This window comes from Ctenopharyngodon idella, chromosome 17, assembly GCF_019924925.1.
Source record: "Ctenopharyngodon idella isolate HZGC_01 chromosome 17, HZGC01, whole genome shotgun sequence".
Taxonomy (NCBI): domain Eukaryota; kingdom Metazoa; phylum Chordata; class Actinopteri; order Cypriniformes; family Xenocyprididae; genus Ctenopharyngodon; species Ctenopharyngodon idella.
This window is the reverse complement of record NC_067236.1, coordinates 20,151,107-20,171,363: the sequence shown is the minus strand read 5'-3', so window position 1 is coordinate 20,171,363 and position 20,257 is coordinate 20,151,107. Positions and strand designations below refer to the sequence as shown.

The 20,257-nt window shown below is 36.5% G+C and overlaps 3 protein-coding genes across 11 annotated transcripts in view; all 3 read left to right on the top strand.

The window, feature by feature from the left end:
- The first annotated feature begins 578 nt into the window (after positions 1-578).
- LOC127498084 (NACHT, LRR and PYD domains-containing protein 3-like) overlaps positions 579-20,257 on the top strand; it is a 50,250-nt gene continuing 30,571 nt past the window's right edge. Inside the window, exons 1-8 of one of the 4 annotated variants that reach the window (XM_051867048.1) lie at positions 579-725; positions 2,812-2,973; positions 3,345-3,506; positions 4,155-6,074; positions 6,167-6,337; positions 11,190-11,351; positions 13,095-13,141; positions 13,225-14,445. In XM_051867048.1, coding sequence (XP_051723008.1) covers positions 2,825-2,973; positions 3,345-3,506; positions 4,155-6,074; positions 6,167-6,337; positions 11,190-11,351; positions 13,095-13,141; positions 13,225-13,784 — 3,171 coding nt within the window. In that variant the 5' untranslated portion in view covers positions 579-725; positions 2,812-2,824 and the 3' untranslated portion in view covers positions 13,785-14,445. Of the gene's footprint in view, positions 726-754; positions 997-2,811; positions 2,974-3,344; positions 3,507-4,154; positions 6,075-6,166; positions 6,338-11,189; positions 11,352-13,094; positions 13,142-13,224; positions 14,446-20,257 lie in introns of those variants that run through there. The other 3 variants (XR_007925810.1, XM_051867049.1, XM_051867050.1) reach the window with 3 other exon arrangements.
- Positions 862-20,257, top strand: part of LOC127498085 (NACHT, LRR and PYD domains-containing protein 3-like) — a 28,950-nt gene continuing 9,554 nt past the window's right edge. Inside the window, exons 1-3 of one of the 2 annotated variants that reach the window (XM_051867051.1) lie at positions 862-996; positions 19,215-19,367; positions 19,458-19,607. In XM_051867051.1, coding sequence (XP_051723011.1) covers positions 19,228-19,367; positions 19,458-19,607 — 290 coding nt within the window. In that variant the 5' untranslated portion in view covers positions 862-996; positions 19,215-19,227. The remainder of the gene's footprint in view (positions 997-19,214; positions 19,368-19,457; positions 19,608-20,257) is intronic. The other variant, XM_051867052.1, reaches the window with a different exon arrangement.
- The window catches only part of LOC127498082 (NACHT, LRR and PYD domains-containing protein 12-like), a 47,594-nt gene continuing 28,209 nt past the window's right edge, over positions 873-20,257 (top strand). For 3 of the 5 annotated variants that reach the window (XM_051867047.1, XM_051867044.1, XM_051867039.1), the window contains exon 1: positions 873-996. The gene's annotated coding sequence lies outside the window, so the exon portion shown is untranslated. Of the gene's footprint in view, positions 997-17,650; positions 17,768-20,257 lie in introns of those variants that run through there. The other 2 variants (XM_051867042.1, XM_051867043.1) reach the window with 2 other exon arrangements.

Here is a 20,257-nt window from a genome sequence, read left to right as displayed (position 1 = left end):
AATCATGTTAACTAATATTGACAAATGAAACCTTATTTTAAAGTGTTACTGACAAAAAAATATAGTGCAGCTACAGTGGAAGACCAAAAAAAAAAATTCACATGAATACAGTCTCAATGAGTTCTGATACCTTCAACAGCACATAATTTTATTCTTATAATAAACAATATAGTGATACTTTCTGTTCTAATATCAGCAAAAACCGCTGACAGATTCAACAACAAATGAGCAGATTTATAAAGGATATAAACACTGAGAAAGTGAGTTAAACCAAAAACACTTTATTGGTCACACAGCGGATGCAGAAACAAACAGGTGAGGAAATACTGGTTATTGCAGATGATGGATAAAAGAATTATAATAATGAAAGTGTTTATGCTGGTTGGAGAGCGAACTGTTGTAGCACACGATTCATGATCAGTATATTTTGGTGGAGCATGGACTGCAGGTAAGGATCGCAGGAGAGGACAAAACGCGAGAGAGATCTGTTCCACACTCCGGAGCAGAAGGTGGCGTTAATTCACCTATAATGCTGAATGTCAAAAAAAAAAAAAAAAGAAAAGAAAAGAAAGAAAGAAAAAGAAGAAGAAGAAGAAGAATGCGAGGGAGGTTCACAGATAAGTTTATTTTGCTGGAGAAAAAAAAAATGTTCAGGCACAGAAAATCAGGAGATCGCCGTAATGGATCTGTTTCATTGTTCAAGTGTAAACAGTGACTGAACTGAGGTGTGTGTTTATATGAGGTGCTGATGAGTGACAGGTGTTGAGATCTGAACTCTGGTGATTGTTGAGTGCTGGTGAAAACTGGTTGAACTTCTAAAGTGAAAGTGAAAGTGTTTCCACGCAGACTCCATTTTGTGAAGAAAGCACATGAGCTGTTTGTGAATAATGTGAATCCGTTTGAGAACAGATCAGTTTAATGCTGTTATCTAGAGACTGAATGGATTTATGAACTGAATAAAGTTTGTGTTTGATGTTCTTCATTGTTGAGACAGAGGTAGGTTTGAACAAACACATTTCTGGATTCAGTCTCATGCACTGGTAACTCATTATACACCTGCTTGTGTAAATACTTATATTTCTGTCCTATTGTAGTGTAAGAGTAGCCTTTAACCCAGCGAACAAAAATAAGTTCTTTGATTGTTTTGCTAACGTTCCCAATAAGTTATGAAAATGTTATTTCTGAATGTTCAAAATGTTTTAAAAAACAATATTTTGGTTATCTGAACATTAAGGGAACATTTGATTTTATCAGGAAATGTTAGGCCTACTTCTCTGAACATTGTGAAACAAGTAGTAACATTTAAAAACATTTGACTAACGGGGAATTAAAAATGTTTCAGAAGAAAAATGTTGCATGAACAAACTATAAATAATGTTTTTGTGCTAACATTTTGAAAATATTGAAAAGATCACAGTCCTGACAGTCATAAATTAATCAAACACTCCGATTGATTCTAGGAGTTCTAGAATTCTAGAACTCCTATTGATTCTTCTTTAACAGGGTATGCCGAGTGCCTCTGAAATGAGACATGCAGTGTTTTTGAATGAATGATTCAATGACAAAACATTCACTTGTCGCCACCTACTGGTGTAACGACGCAATCGAAACAATCTTTATTTGAAGCATCAAGTTACTTTCAAAAGGTGCTTTACTGTATTTTGCTCGCTGCTACAGTAGTGTTTATATTTGAAATATAAATGTTTATATACTTCTGTGATAATTTGAATGTAATTTGAATAATAATTGAATTTGAATTTGAATGAGTAGAAAAAACGTCACTGTGTGGTTGAAAAGACTGTGAAGGTTTTTCATACCTATACATGACAACTGCTCTCTCTGGCTCAGATTGTAGATCTGAATGTTCGCTGTGATTATACTTGTCAAAGAAAGGTTTAATAGACAGCCGAATCGCTGTTATTTAGGAATAAGATTGCGCCAGTGTTTGAATCAAGATCACAATCTTTTACTGATTAATTGTGCAGCTCAAACTTATAGTAGGCTACAATATAAAAAAATATATTATACTTTATAGTGTAATAAATACTTATTTATAATATAATACTATAATAAATTTAAATATGCCTAGTCTATTATAAATAAAATAAGTAAAATACTATTTATAAGTATTCTTTAAAAAAAACAAGATGAGATTTAATGCAATTTGATGACTTTAACAAATACATATGCTATCATTAACAACCTCAGATAGTTACTGTAGGTCTGTCTTTAACGGTTTATACGTTTTTTGTAAAAAAAAAAATAAATTTCCCTATATGGAGAAAATGAAATACTAAGAAAATAGTTTCAGTTGTGAGTTTTTTTATTTAATTTAGTCTGGTTACTTTTGTATCAAATAAAATGTGTTTTTCAGTGATTTTCTGGCAGCAATAGCAATCAAAATAGCGATTCATTCACGGACAGCTTTCTTTGAGCATAAAATCCTCCATATGCCAGAGTGAACCAATGAGAACGCAGAACAATGATGATGATGCATTACAGAGTGTAGGAGCCAAATCTGTTTTAGATCCTACCCGAAACCCTCCGTAACTGGCACAGATTTACAGAAAATGATTTGTTTGGCAAATAAATAAATGACAGACAGTTACATATGTATTACCAACATTTTATTATGTAAGCTTTGTTACACCTCAAATGACAAGGAATTTTATAGTAATTTATAGTGTTAATTACTTTAGTCCATGAGCATTCACAGCTTATATGGATGGCGCTTCCCTGATTTATCATTATTCCACTTGCACATATGACTCATATTCAAATCAATCATATTCAGTTTGTCTATTTCTGCAGCACTGCCTGTAAAATGAGTCTCTGTGAGAAGAGAGATGAGGAGAATGATGTTCAGACACAGAAAGCAGCATCTCCAGAACCCAGCTGTGTGTCTATGAAAAGCGACGCATCCATGAGAATCCCTCCTGATCTCAGTGATGGAGCAGTGACCTCTGACCCTGAGTGAATATAAACAAGATTCAACTACAGCAATAGAAAAGCTGTATATAAATTACTGGACTATAGAAAAGAATGGATTTATGAAGTGGATGAAGTTTGGAGGTTTGAACAAACAAAAGTCAGGGTGAATTCTATCAGCAATACTCATCACTATTATATCAATGTTCATCTTGGTAGTGATGAATATTGCTGATTGAATTCACCCTGGCTTTTGCAGTCAAACTAATATAAACTCAAGACTGTCAAAAAATAATATTCTCTGTAGTCAAAAGTGTGAAAACTTGCCTGGATCGTCCCATAATGAAAATCACATTTAGAAAGATTGGTCAGACTTTTGATTATTCTTCCTTTATTTTGTTCTTTGTTTTCTGCAGAACTGCCTGCAAAAGGAGTGTCTGTGAGAGGAAAGAGGAAGAGGATGATGTTCAGACACGTAAAGCAGCACCTCCAGAACCCAGCTGTGTGTCTATGAAGAGTGACGCATCCATGAGAATCCCTCCTCTTCTCAGTGATGGAGCAGTGACCTCTGACCCTGAGTGAGTATACACAACCTACTTGGGTAAGCCATGTTCTCCTTATATGTCCATTATCCATATTATCTGTCCATCAGACATCTGCAGTGCATCACTTAACTGCAGTATGTAGGAAACGGTATCAGTCATAGAATCAAACCTTGAGTAAATTGGAGGAAATCAAAGATCCTCTATCAGAATTTATAGTATAAATCATCTGAGATAATCAGGAGTACAACTGCAGACATGTTTTATCTTAAAGGTAAAGGATGCAAAGGCTGGCATCTCATTATCATCTTTAGCAGATTATAATTGCTTCATTTAAAAAAAATCTTTTCAAATTGAATGAAGACACTGTACATTGTAGGGACATTGACTTTACATTTTCACACCACTCAACATGACATGAAACAAAACAAACTTTGATTGGTTGCTTTACATGTCGGTCAGATGTCCTCTTGTTTGGTCCATGGCCAATGAAAACTGTGTTGGAGTCCAGACCTTCTGCCGGCTACACGAGGATAGTGAGACTCTGCCTGAACTGACACTTCTGTGTGAATGTGGTGTCATTAAATAGTAGCACATAGAGTTTGGTATTCTGCAACATTTGAATGATTTTCTTTATTTTAGTGCTTTTTCACAGTTTTTCTGTTCATCTCACTGTTTCTGCAGAGTGAAAAGACGCAACGTAATCAGATCAGTGACGCCCCGTCTGACCTGCACTGACTCTGACTGTCAAACCCTCATCAAGAAGCATGACACAGAAACCCTGCAGAGAGTCAAAGACCAACACAAAATTAGCATGAAGAACAAGTACGAGAGCTTATTTGAGGGAATCAAACTAGCAGAGAATCAAACCCTCCTGAACAGGATCTACACACAGCTCTACATCATAGAGGGAGAGAGTGAAGGGGTGAATGAAGAACATGAGGTTTTACAGATGGAGAAATCAGCCAGAACACAAGACACTCCAATCTACTGCAATGACATCTTTAAACCTTTACATCAACCAGGACTTGAGAAGAAAGACAAAATCAAGACTGTTCTTACTAAAGGCATCGCTGGAATAGGAAAAACCGTCTCTGTGCAGAAGTTCATTCTGGACTGGGCCGAGGGAAAAGCCAATCAGGATGTGGATTTCATGTTTGTGCTTCCATTTCGAGAGCTGAACTTGATTAAAGATCACCAGTACAGTCTTCACAGACTTCTGCTGGACTTTCATCCTGAACTTCAAGATCTGGACTCAACGATTTATGAGGAGTGTAAAGCTGTGTTCATCTTTGATGGTCTAGATGAGAGCAGAATCACACTGATGTTTTCAGACAGACAGAAAGTTTGTGGTGTGAATGAGTCTTCATCAGTTTGTGATGTGAATGAGTCTTCATCAGTGGGTGTGTTGATGTCAAACCTCATCAGAGGAGAGCTGCTTCCCTCTGCTCTCATCTGGATCACCTCCAGACCAGCAGCAGCCAATCAGATCCCCTCAAAATACATCCACCGTGTGACAGAAATTCAGGGATTCAGTGAGCCTCAGAAGGAGGAATATTTCAGGAAGAGAATCAGTGGCGAGCTTCAAGCCAGCAGAATCATCTCGCAAATTAGAAGATCAAGAAGCCTCCACATCATGTGTCACATACCCGTCTTCTGCTGGATCTCAGCCACTGTGCTTCAAAACCTCCTGAAACAAAATGACAGTCCAGAAATCCCTCAAACTCTGACTGAAATGTACATCCACTTCCTGCTGACTCAGATCAACATGAGGAATCAGAAGTATGATGAGAGAGATCCAGAGAAACTCCTGAAATCCAACAGAGACGTGATTCTGAAACTTGCTGAACTGGCTTTCAAACAGCTGATGAAGGGCAATGTGATGTTCTATGAGGAGGACCTGATTGAGAGCGGCATAGACATCACTGACGCCTCAGTGTATTCTGGGGTTTGCACTGAGATCTTTAAGGAGGAATCTGTGATTCATCAGAGGAAAGTCTACTGCTTCATTCATCTGAGCTTTCAGGAGTTTCTAGCTGCTTTATATCTGTTTTACTGCCATGTAGTCAAGAATGAGGAATCACTGAAGTTGTTTATGAATGAAAGATATAACAGTTACAGTCGGGAAAACTCTCTGTATGATCTACTAACATCAGCAGTTGATAAATCCTTACAGAGTAAAAATGGACACCTGGATCTTTTCCTGCGGTTCCTGCTGGGCATCTCACTGGAGTCCAATCAGAGACTCTTACAGGATTTACTGACACACACAGAGAACAGCTCAGAACCCATCAGAGAAATCACACAGTACACTAAAGACCAAATCCAGGGTGATTATGAATGTCTCTCAGCTGAGAGAAGCATCAATCTGTTCCTCTGTCTGCTGGAAATGAAGGATCAGACTCTGTACAGAGAGATTCAGGGGTTTGTGAAATCAGAGAATCACTCAGTGAATCGACTCTCTCCGTCTCAATGCTCAACAATCGCCTACATGTTTCAGATATCAGAGGAGGTGCTGGATGAGTTTGATCTGAAGAAATACAACACATCAGATGAGGGTAGAAGGAGACTGATACCAGCTGTGCTGAACTGCAGAAAAGCTATGTGAGTATTCATTTATGTGAATGGAGAAATTCATTTGTTATAATACAGTAACATTGTAATTTCTCTGAACCCTATTTCATCCTGTGTTACAGACTCGCTGACTGTAATCTCACTGATCAGTGCTGTGAAAGGTTGTCTTCATGTCTACAATCATCAAACTCTCTGAGAGAGCTGGACCTGAGTAACAATAACCTGCAGGATTCAGGAGTGAAGCTTCTCGCTGATGGACTGAAGAATTTACACTGTCAACTCAACATACTGAGGTAAATTACCTCCCTCGGGTCGGTGGTCACGCCGGCGATACCACCTCGGTTTTTTTCTTACCAGTATGAAAGAGACTCAAAATACTCCGTCAATGTTGCACATATAATTAAGAGTTATACACCATTAAAATTTGTGGAATATCTTCTTTTATGTGTGTACACTCAGAGTAAAAACAAAATGATGTGCTTTTTGCAAAATAAAGAAAACTAACATGATGCGTGATCTCTCGTCTCCCTCTGAACGAAGTTTAATCTGATAGTTCTCAGAAAATGAACTGTAACTTAGTGAATACTAATGACACAAAAATGAGACTTATGTCTAAAAAAACGTTGAAATGTCAGGTTTTAAATCGTGTAAGTCAAATCGAAAACAAATATTCTGTGTTTATGTAATCTGTATGAAAAGAGACACATGTCAGACGCCCGTGATTCAGCTCATTATCCGCTAATGCGGCCACGCCCACGGAGCGAGCGCTATTCAGACGCAAATTCTGAGGCAATACATGTATACATCATCTCAATCGTGCATTTATTGTCTTGAAAAGTGTTTATCTGGATGTTAAAGCCATGGTTAGCGATCTCTGGAAGACATGCCGTTAGTTCCTGAATGTCCTGTTCTTCTTTAGAGTAATTTGTGAACTAAATGTGCACAGAGCGCCCTCCGGCTGCAAGTATGAATTGAAAACAGTATCCAGCGCTCACAGTGATGACAATAAATATTGAATAAATATTACTCCTCTGTATAGAAAATTGACATAAACATATGAGAATCCATTAATATTTCTCCAAATGTGCATGCTTTTAAGCTAAAAGACTATATGAAATGCCATAGAGGTAACATGAATGTTCAGACGCTTTGCATCACAGAAATACATTATATTTTAAAGTATATAATAGAATACCATTATTTTAAATTGTAATAGTATTTCACAGTATTGCTGTTTTTTCTGTATGTTTGATATACACCATGATGAGCTTGAGACATGATCACAGAGGGTTTTTTCACAGCCTACCTGACTGAAAGGCCTCATTAATATGCAGGTTCTTTATGCGATTCTTTTGTCTTCTCAGGTGTGAGTCACGGCATTATTCATGATGATTCACACCTCCACGCATACTGTGTTTCTTGACAAAAAGTGTCTTACAAAAACTAAATCAATATATTGTTATAAATGAACGAGTAGGCAGGATAATTTTTACATCATTTTGAAGCAAAAACTCTAGTCTACAACCTCCAATACCCAGAAGTCTTGTGAACACAGATTTAATATATATTTTTTGGCTTTATTTCAGTGACTTAAGTTTTTTGTTTTTTCAATAACCACGCATAAACGTTATTCCTTCAAAAACACAAACATGTACATACGTGTTCCTCACATATTATGGTAGCCTAGTTTGTGCTGAATACAGTGTAATGACACTTTTTCCATTAATATGTTTATGAACAGATGAAAAAACCACAAATGTCAGGGCATGTCAAAACTTCTCCAGGGCCCCAAAAATCCTCAGACCCCAGAGGGTTAAAGATGCCCTCTCTGGTCCTGATCTCTTGAGCCCAGTTGCTCAAAAAGTTTAATCTGGATTTTTTTGCTGGTTTTTCAAAGATCCAGACATACAGGTGCTGGTCATATAATTAGAATATATATAATTAGAATACATTTATTTCACTAATTCTATTCAAAAAGTGAAACTTGTATATTATATTCATTCATTACACATAGACTGATATATTTCAAATGTTTATTTCTTTTAATTTTGATGATTATAACTGACAACTAAGGAAAATCCCAAATTCAGTATCTCAGAAAATTAGAATATTACTTAAGACCAATACAAAGAAAGGATTTTTAGAAATCTTGGCCAACTGAAAAGTATGAACATGAAAAGTATGAGCATGTACAGTACTCAATACTTAGTTGGGGCTCCTTTTGCCTGAATTACTGCAGCAATGCGGCGTGGCATGGAGTCGATCAGTCTGTGGCACTGCTCAGGTGTTATAAGAGCCCAGGTTGCTCTGATAGTGGCCTTCAGCTCTTCTGCATTGTTGGGTCTGGCATATCGCATCTTCCTCTTCACAATACCCCATAGATTTTCTATGGGGTTAAGGTCAGGCGAGTTTGCTGGCCAGTTAAGAACAGGGATACCATGGTCCTTAAACCAGGTACTGGTAGCTTTGGCACTGTGTGTAGGTGTCAAGTCCTGTTGGAAAATGAAATCTGCATCTCCATAAAGTTGGTCAGCAGCAGGAAGCATGAAGTGCTCTAAAACTTCCTGGTATACGGCTGCGTTGACCTTGGACCTCAGAAAACACAGTGGACCAACACCAGCAGATGGCATGGCACCCCAAACCATCACTGACTGTGGAAACTTTACACTGGACCTCAAGCAACGTGGATTGTGTGCCTCTCCTCTCTTCCTCCAGACTCTGGGACCCTGATTTCCAAAGGAAATGCAAAATTTACTTTCATCAGAGAACATAACTTTGGACCACTCAGCAGCAGTCCAGTCCTTTTTGTCTTTAGCCCAGGCGAGATGCTTCTGACGCTGTCTGTTGTTCAAGAGTGGCTTGACACAAGGAATGCGACAGCTGAAACCCATGTCTTGCATACGTCTGTGCATAGTGGTTCTTGAAGCACTGACTCCAGCTGCAGTCCACTCTTTGTGAATCTCCCCCACATTTTTGAATGGGTTTTGTTTCACAATCCTCTCCAGGGTGCGGTTATCCCTATTGCTTGTACACTTTTTTCTACCACATCTTTTCCTTCCCTTCGCCTCTCTATTAATGTGCTTGGACACAGAGCTCTGTGAACAGCCAGCCTCTTTTGCAATGACCTTTTGTGTCTTGCCCTCCTTGTGCAAGGTGTCAGTAGTCGTCTTTTGGACAACTGTCAAGTCAGCAGTCTTCCCCATGATTGTGTAACCTACAGAACTAGACTGAGAGACCATTTAAAGGCCTTTGCAGGTGTTTTGAGTTAATTAGCTGATTAGAGTGTGGCACCAGGTGTCTTCAATATTGAACCTTTTCACAATATTCTAATTTTCTGAGATACTGAATTTGGGATTTTCCTTAGTTGTCAGTTATAATCATCAAAATTAAAAGAAATACACATTTGAAATATATCAGTCTGTGTGTAATAAATGAATATAATATATAAGTTTCACTTTTTGAATGGAATTAGTGAAATAAATCAACTTTTTGATGATATTCTAATTATATGACCAGCACCTGTACATTTATCAGATGACCATATCTGGATTACTAGTGCTCTGTGGAGCCCCTAAAGTAAAGGGACACATCTTTTATTATTGTGCCAATGTAGTTTAGTAAAAATTACTTTAAATGAAATATAATATCCTTTTTTTCTTCTGAGCGAAGATTTCAAGATTTTGATCCAATGTGATAGCCGAAATCCATTCAGATTACTTTAGAACATCTGGGCACTGGGTGTTTGTAATATATCAGCAGATCTCAGTGTGTCTGAAGACTTTGAGTTTGTATTTGCTCCAGCCTGTTTAACCCTCATGTGGCCTTTAGGGCCTTCGGACCCCATTTGATGTTTCCCGCATTAAAAAAAAAATGTTGCCTTCATCTCACTGGCATGAGATTTTGTGACTTTTTACATTATCTATCTATACACACAAAAAACTAGTAATGTAAAATGTGGTAATTGGTAATGTGGTATATATAAAAAAGTCACATGCAGGGTCCTCTACATTGAAAATAAACGAGAAAGGCGATTTTTTTTTCTTTTTTTTTCTCTCAATAAAATCAGTAAATCCGGCATTACTTTGAACATTTTCACACAGGAATGAAGACCTGGTACTAGAACACAAATGCAATGTGGAACAAACATGCTCATTCACACACACAAACAGACAAACACAAACAGACTTCAAACCCTTCAAACAACAACAACAAATTCTAACCTTTCACAAAAATACTGATTTTAATGTATTTTATAATGTTTATATATATTCACAAAACCTATCAATCTATTCACAAAATATTTCAAAAAAGTTAGGATAGGAACAGTTGGTCACATCCAGAAAAATATATGGATCTCTTTGACCCTCTGCTGCTAAAAAAAATGGTATATTTTTTATACAGTCGCTCTGTAAATGTGTGGGGTCCGAACAGACGCCAAAGACCCTGTGCGTGAAGGGGAAATGAGGAAATAATTTTTTCACTGATTAAAGTGTCAAAGTTGTGAGAAGTGGAGATGAACAGAAACTGTTACTGAGATCAATTCTCCTCCATCAACACTGTGACACTGAGTAAAACACTGAATGAAAACAATGAAAATTCTGTCATCATTTACTCACCCTCATGTTGTTCCAAACCTGTATGAGTTTCTTTCATCTGTTGAACTCAAAAGAAGATATTTTAAAGAATTTTGGTATCCAGACAGTTGCCGGCATCCATTCACTTCATAGTATTTTTTTCCTACTATGCAGGTCAAAGGGTGGCGTCAACTGTCTGGTTACCAACATTCTTTAAAATATCTTCTTTTGAGTTCAACAGATGAAAGAAACTCATACAGGTTTGGAACAACATAAGGGAGAGTAAATGATGACAATTTTAATTTTGGGGTGAACTATCCCTTTAAGGAATCACACCAACTATAAATTACACAAGTAGTATATTTATTTTCATTGGTTTTTCAACATGAAATGACAGCAAGTTAAATGTGTATGAATAGAAATCAAAATCAAAATTGTGGTTTTCCCTATATCCATATTAAACTATATTGCCCAAACTTTCTTTTTACTTTCCAACACTACAACTGATTCAGTATATTTGACTGTGTGTGTGTGTGTGTGTGTGTGTGTGTGTGTGTGTGTGTGTGTGTAGATTATCTGGCTGTATGGTGACAGAGGAAGGCTGTTGTTATCTGGCTTCAGCTCTGAGATCAAACCCCTCACACCTGAGAGAGCTGGATCTGAGCTACAATCACCCAGGACAATCATTAGTCAAGCTTCTTTCTGATCCAAACTACAGACTGGACAAACTCAAGTATGTTCAACACTCACAATCATCCTGTCATCTGTGTTTGGACGTGTGTGTGCTATAAACTCATTTGATCATAGATCCCTGCATACAGCACATATATACACATACATACTGCACAGGAAAATACGGATGTCTTGAACTCTGTGATTGAAGATGATCTTGATTCAGATCAACAGCTGCTTGTGACTCATAACAGCAGCATCTGAGAAACAGACTCAATCTCTGATCCCAAAACATCAATTCAAAGCTTGTTGCTGCTCTAGAAAGTAAATTCTCAGTGCTGTCAGAGACATGAAGCAAAAACAGATCCAAGATACAGACTCAGAGATCACAGTCTGAATGAGAAGAAATGATATTTGTCCTCATGATACTGAATAAAGCAGAGCATCTGGGGCCGTATTCACAAAACATATCTTAAGGCTAAAAGTAGCTCCTAACTTGCCGATTTAGGAGAAACTCTTAAAAATAATGGCTGTGTCAGTCCTAATTTTAGGACTCCTAAATGTTTTGCTCTAAGAGTATTTCACAAAGCATTTTAGCGCTAAAACTAGCTCCTAAATCTGTGAAACGTTAGTAGTCAAGAGGACTCCTGAGTTACTAAGACCAAATCACAAGCAATCCTAATCCACCCAAAGACACTGTACACCATGAGACAATAGCGATAGAGCCTTAGGTGCTGAACCTTTTCTTCATAAATGTAATAAATTTTTTTATTTATAGTTGAATCTACGATAAGACACCAAAAATAAATCTTAAATAAATAAATAAATAATTTCCAAATATACATGTGGCAGTTGTTTCCTCCCAAACTTAGTTTATAAAACATCATTTGTCGCTTAAATTCTGCATTCTCTCGAGACGCAGACATGTAAGAGGCTGACAATTAGCTGAACATATACTATTAGTGACACTTAGCCTACATTTTAAATCCTTTATTTGAATATTATTATTTTAGTATGGAAACATGATACCTCATTCTATAATATTTCTATGATTAAATTGTTGACAGAGACTCCTCCCCCATCAGCCAATCACTGTGGTCATAGTTAGTAAGCATGTTGACATCATTCATAGCAACGAGGTTAACCCCGCCCTTACTCTTAGCTAAAGTCTTATGTCTATTCTTTAGTAAAAGTTTGTCTCAGCAGCTTTGTGAATATGTTTTAAGAGAAAACTCTTAGCTAAGAACTTTTACTGCTATTTAGGAGAACTCTTAGTGGTAAGATAAAATGTTTTGTGAATACGGCCCCTGAACAGCAAGAGATTTCTGCAGTTAGTAGATGAATATCAGTTATTGATTAAAACACTTGCACAAATGAAAGGATAAAGACACAATTGATCAGTGAATGTAAAGGTGAGTCTGTAGATCAAGACTCGAGGATCTTATTCAGTGATAGAGGCTGTGAATCAGGAACTACATCAAATGATGGAGGACAGACAGAAGATCTCAAAGGATCTTCATCAGAAGAGACACCGGCCTGAGTTTGAGATATAGTTCACTATTTTCCAGGTCTTAAGATATATGATAACTTTTGTGTGATGAACAGACAAAAATTTAAGTCATTCACATGTTCCTTATGAGCTCAGTTCAGACTTTTCATGTTTGCAATTTACACATGTTAATTTTGTATGTTTTTGATAAATTGACATGAGTGTTGAGATGAGAAAATAATTTTCAATTTAATACCCACTTTTAGTTTTTATAAAAAATCATTATGTAAATTGACTGACATTTTGTGTTTATAGTGTGGATCATGGAAGAGAGATCAGAATTACAGCAGGGCCACAGAAATGTAGGTCACACACACACACACACACACACTTTATCATTGTTTTGTTGTGTTACAAATGTTATAATCTCTCTTCTTGTGTTCAGATGCATGTGATCTCACAGTGGATTTAAACTCAGTAAAGACTAGTCTTGTTCTGCCTGAGAGGAACAGAAAGGTGAAGTGTGTGAGAGAGAATCAGCCGTATCCTGATCATCCAGAGAGATCTGATATCTGTTATCAGATTCTGTGTAGAGAGAGTCTGACTGGACGCTGTTACTGGGAGGCTGAATGGAGCGGGTGGGTTAGTATATCAGTGACGTATAAAGGAATCAGCAGGAAAAGATTGAGCAATGGCAATGTGTTTGGATCCAATGAAAAGTCCTGGTGTCTGTTCTGTTCTAAAAACAGTTTCACTGTCAAGCACAATAATAAGAGCACAGAAATATCTGCTCCTTCACGTCGCTCTAAGAGAGTAGGAGTGTTTCTGAACTGGTCGGTCGGCACTCTGTCCTTCTACAGCGTCTCTGACACACACAAACTCACACACTTACACACATTTAACAGCACATTCACTGAACCCCTCTATGCTGGATTTGGTTTTTTTTATTCTGATGCTTCAGTGTCTTTGTGTGAGATTAAACATCTTCCTGTGAGAAACAACTGAGACACACAGATGAGTGAAAGAAACACACTCACATTATCTCTCTCTTTAACTCACACAGCTGTAAACTCTTTCTCTCTTCTCATCTTAATTTCAGTGTGTATATAGAAACACACACGTTGACTTCAGTCTAAATGAGACACACCACAGACTTCTATTGTGTTTCTATAAAGACATTTGAATGCGGATCAACAGGAGGTTTGTCTTTCTGAGTCTCTGAGCGCCACCTGGAGGAAGATTGAGTTTCTCGCTCACAGGAAACAGTTCTTAGCAAGTGATTACTCTGTTACTATGGTAACTGAGGGTCAGAGGTCATCTTCATCACAAATGTTAAAGGCTGTGGAGCTCATCTTACGCTCCATGTTGAAGGTTGACGTCTCTTCCTGATCACTCATTCTCAACTGTCTGTCTTACAATCACAGTCAAACTGATTGTTCAATAGAGTTGAAGATGTGGATCAAACTCATGTCAGATTTAGTGTTTATAGAGACTCAATGATCAGTAGAGTTTGAGAATCTCATAGTTGTAAAGCTTGAAAACATTCAATGATCAGCTTGTCTGGAGCTCATCATTATTATGGGCTGATATTTTATCCTCATGATTAACATTGTCATTTTTAAATTGAGAAATAAAATGTATTTTGTCATAAAATATTTTCTTATTATTGTTTTTCTTTTTTTATCACATAAACATGAAATCACATATGGGTCAACACAGATAGATAGTAAAAATAATGTTTGTAATGTCAAATGTTTATTAATATCAATATATAAAATGTGTCAAATATGAATTATAACCATTTTCAAATCTAGCATGTATCAGTGTGTCTGTTTTAAATCTAATGGCAGGTGAAGTTGTGGCACGTTTTGTCTCAAGAATCAGAGACGGGATGGTTTGATATTTAAATGGTTAAATGAGTGAATCCAGTTCAGTTCTTCTCTCCATCAGTCTGTCACACGCTTATTGAAATGGACTGAACACATGAACAAATGCAACACAATTCAATATTCACTCTATTTAATATTTATTCATTACATCATTGTAGTATTGCTAATGTTGCAGTTCAATATCTGTGTTAATCTATTTAGATAGCATAAATATATAAATACAGAGATACTGCAATACTTGCTGTTTCAAAGATGTTTATTTTATAAAAGCCTGATCCACTGTACATAAGATATGTTTTATAATTTCTGTTTTTTGTGATATGTGATGAAACTCCCGGTTTCTACATAATTAGTGTTTTCTCCTTACAAACTTGAATATCAGTTGTGTTACATCTGTGCTTTTCTGAATGTATAGGCCTACTTTAGTATAATTAATTCTCATCTTCATTCTGCAGAGAAGCTGTTTGGATGATCATGGCTGGACTGGACTCATTTTAATAATTTAATATTTTAATTATATAATATTTGTAATATATTTAAAAAAAAATACACTACATAATATAATGTTATATAGTGCAGTACAAAAGTCTGTCAGTAAATTTTTCAGACGTCCTTTCTATAGTTACATCGTTTTGCCAGTAGGTGGAGACATTCATTCAAACATTGATTCATTCGAGAACAGAATAAATTTTTGTTCAAAGAGCAAAAATAGACAAAGTGACAGTGAATATTTGTTTCTATGTAAGTTATTTAACATTAACTTATTTTTTTATGATTTGTTGTATAAAACTTTAACACAGTCGTTCTGTTTGTCCACCATCAACCGGCAGCAGAGAAAGTGAGGAGATACACACATTTATTTAGCAAGCTTCTGAAAATACTTTGACAAATATAAACTTACTGATAATAATTGATTTCAGACTTGAGAGGAACATAATACAACTTATGAGGAACATTAAAATTAACTTATGATTTCATCCTCATCTGTCATTTCATTCATATCACTTTACTGCAGAGCTTGCTTGACATTTTCTGTAAATGACCGATATCACTGATTCTTAAGATGAGGGACAAAACATGTTTTAGATGTTAGTTTTTATTATTTAATAATACATTATTATAAACTGATATATAGACAAATGTCTCAGCTAATGAATCATGTAAGGGAACAGGTTTTTCTAAAACTACATTTATTCACTTCATAACTTAATTTGCATCAACTCCGTCAGACACATTCAAAATCATGCTATTTTAATTAAATCCATCCATCAACAGTGTAAAGTCTTCAATTATGTAATAATGGTGTTCAGTAAAGGAGCTAGGTGATAAAATACATTATACATTTTTTCCTGGTTTAGGTTATTATGAACAATCCAGTTCCTAAATTCCTTAAACATATATGTCACAGTTCTGTCTGTGCTTCCCTCACACACTCCATACTCCATTCACACACACATAGTCCAGCCATATCACTCAAAACTACAATTCCCAGCATTCCTCCTGCTCATCATCTGCACTTCCTCAGCCGTCATCTGCACCTGCACCTGATCATCACACTCATCACCTCTGGCATAAAAACACATCCCTCATATTCACTCATGGTCTGATCTACACAACTAGGACTACAGACTACTACCTGTACACTTACCTCCAGAGACTCAGACTCAGAGGCTGAGAGATGGTGACAATAAGAACTCAATAAGACTCAGAGAAGTAAACAGACTCTGGCAGATATAACCAATGACAATATATAAACAATGTTCTTAAATCTCACATAATATCATGAGTTCAGTTGATGTTTTAATATTTTAACACAATAAACTGAAAATAAAATAAAATACTTTTTTCAAAATGAACAGAAACCTTCATCTGACAGTGTTAAATACTAACAGTGTTGACAAAGGTCAAAAACAAATGATGGACAAGACAACATATTAAGACAACTAATTTTTAAACTAATATTTAATTTAATACCACACGGCTGCACTAATATACATTAATTCATGCTTAACTAATGCACAGATAATCACGTGTTAATGTATGACTCATGAAGAAATAAACCATTAATTAATGATTACTGCATCAGCAACTAATGAAGATTCAATATTATTAATAGATTAAGTAATATATAAATTTGCTTAATTAAGTGTGTCATCATGTATTAGTGCCTTAATAACATATAGTATTAACTAATAGTGTAAATTAATGTGTTAATTACCACAGTGAGTCAAAGCCATGTTTTAACTTCCAGTTTTCTACTTTAATCATTAGCTAATGATGTGCAAATGTATCATAACATTATGACTTTACTTGTTGAGGCACATGACTATTAACTAATTGTTAAGTAATTTGTCATTTTGGCTTTGACATCCACACTAATCCATGGATTTAATTTCCAGACGTCTTCAATCAGGATTCACTGTGACAGATGAACTGCTGCATCCAGTACCTTGATGTTCATGTCACAGGACACAACTTTGATAGGTATTTTTATGGAAAATATCATTCTAATTTAGTTTTTGTATTGTTTGATATATTAAAGATCTCTGCCTTTCAATTTAATAACTTGTTTCATTTTTAATCACTTTGTTTGCCAGTTTTACATTGTGACTTCATGCTGAGGACAGGTTAAATTGCATGTATTTTCCAAGTATAGAGCATGAATTTAAAATAATACTAAAGAAATAAGAATCAGTGATTTAGTGTTCATGTGTTTCAAGATGTTGTTGTCATCTCAGCACAGGTAAAGTGAGAGCATTACTGTAAACATGCTTTTGTGTTTGTATTTGGATTAGATGTGGGCATATTTAGAAATGAAGAAAACTGTTTCACCTGTGCAGGTGTTTTACTCACTGACAACATTGTTTTTCTCTCTTACAGGTAAAAATATAAACCGGTTGAACCAGTTTGTCAAAATTGAAACTGTTTTAACAGACTCCATTTTGTGAAGGAAGAACATGAACAACATCAGGAGAGAAAAACTGTGAATAATGTGAATCAGTTTGAGAACAGATCAGTTTAATGCTGTTATCTAGAGACTGAATGGATTTATGAACTGAATGAAGTTTTTGTTTGATGTTCTTCATTGTTGAGACAGAGGTAGGTTTGAACAAACACATTTCTGGATTCATTCTCATAGGTTGGTAAATAAGAATCAATCTGCATCTATAAATACTTACATTTCTGTCCTACTGTAATGTAGTATTTTCAGATGCTTTAGGCTGCATTTACACTGCAAGTCTTAAAGCACAGATCCGATCTTTTAACCATATCCGATTTTTTGGCCAGTGTGTTTACATTCACTTTAGATGCGACTGGTATGGGATATCTGTGTTTACATTACTTTCCTGTCCCAAAATGATTGTCATTGATAGTTTTACATGCACATAGTAGACCTTCATGTCGAGTGGCCACGATTACCTGTCAGAATGGTAAATTAACAGCTGTCAGTGTCATGGATGTATTGCAGCGCGAATTCTGACTGAACGGATATAAACTGTGCAAACGTGCCGCCCTCGCCTTGTGATGGCTTGGAATTCCAATGGGAATCGGATATACGTGTTTAGACGTAGGTCGCATGTCCAGAGATCGGATATGTATCGGATTTAAAACCACATTTGGAAGTAGCTCAGATCGGATGCGAAAAAATCGGATCTCGTGTGGATTTTTGTGTTTACACGTGTGCAACTAATTCCGATCTGTGTCAGATGTGAGCAAAAGATCGGATTTTTTTGTGCCAGTGTAAACGCAGCCTTAGTCTCTACTGAGATTTTTTTCTTGCTCTTGGTCTTTTAAGTACTTGCTGATCAAATTCAGTCTGGCTTTTTCAGTCACACGGAAATATAGTAACAAAAACAACTATCCTGTGACCGATCCCACGGAAAATTACGAGATATTCTCCATTGATTTTTGCAGCTATCAGAAACTTTTTTTTTTTATAGTTTATTTAAAGCCGTTTCTATGACGTTATTTTAATGGCAAACGTCAAGAGCGCATCCAAGTGTTGCGCGAGCACAAATCTCTCAACTCGCAGTCGGATTTCCTTCACTCTCGCACTCGATCAGATATGTGCGCGCGCTCAAACTCAAACTGTCCTTGCTCTGTCCCTAAAATGGTCTTCTTTCCTGGATTTAAAGTTGCCAGAAGCTTTTAACCACCCGAATTTCATGACTGACTGACGAAATAACACAGTGTAGGCTAGTAGGTAACGTTACTGATCATCAGATTTCAGCGAGAGCACGACTCGCGACAACACTCATGAAAAGAGTGTGCTTTTGGGTCGAATGCAAATTAAACATCCAGTTGACGTTCATTTGAGTTAAATAATAAGCGATCTGGCGCTGGAACGTGTTTTTGAAATGCTGTGTTGCCGCAGTTATAAGTCGCTAGACTCTTCTTTCCAGCGAAGTCACTAACAAAATGCACACAAATGTGTCCCTGCTATTTATATACAGTCATAAATAAACTTCTTTGATCTTAATGAGAAAAAAAAAAAAAAAAACTCAGTTGTTTGTCTCAAGTTTATTTTTAATGCTGATTTTTAAAGCACTGCCTGTAAAATGAGTCTCTACGAGAAGAGAGAGGAGGAGGATGATGTTAAATCAGCATCTCCAGAACCCAGCTGTGTGTCTATGAAGAGTGACGCATCCATTGGAGACCCTCCTGATCTCAGTGATGGAGCAGTGACCTCTGACCCTGAGTGAGTATGAACATTATATACATCAAGAACTCAGTTTTTTATTGTTTCTCTTGTTTGTCTCAAGTTTATTTTTAATGCTGATTTTTAAAGCACTGCCTGTAAAATGAGTCTCTATGAGAAGAGAGAGGAGGAGGATGTTAAAGCAGCATCTCCAAATCCCAGCTGTGTGTCTATGAAGAGTGACGCATCCATTGGAGACCCTCCTGATCTCAGTGATGGAGCAGTGACCTCTGACCCTGAGTGAGTATAAATATGATGAACTTGATAAATAAGGATGTTGATCCAGGAACACGTCTCACTTGGGTAAATCATGTTCTTCATTTTATGTCCATTATCCATATTCTCTGTCCCTCAGATGTCTGCTGTGCATCATTTAACTGCAGTATGTAGTAAGGTTGCACAGGGTGCTCAAAACACTCTGATGTTACAGTATTTTCCAAACAGTAGTAGAGTTATGACTGCTAGTATATTCTCAGCATACAGTACTGGAGCTGATTTCAGTTGTGGGGTGATGCTCGTGGCTGAAAGATGCAATTTAACAGTATCTTATAAAGCAAAAACACAGACATTAGTTTGTGCAAAATTTATCAATGTGAAAGTGAACCGCATAAGCACCTCCCATGATAACTCTGATGAACTTTAGAGAGGTTTGGTATGATTTGTAGTAATTTGTTATTGAAGACATAATTTAAATATATATTTAAAGTAAACTTCAAAATGAATATTTGGGCATTACAAAGTTTGCTTTTGGCTGAATAGCTTTTGTACCATATTTACAATGAAGACTGTATTTTTAGGGCCTGAGCACCGATGGTGTGAGGACCCTATTATAATTGCTCAGTCAATTCTTCTTCTCCGAAATGAATCGCATTTTCGAGGGCCTTAACATG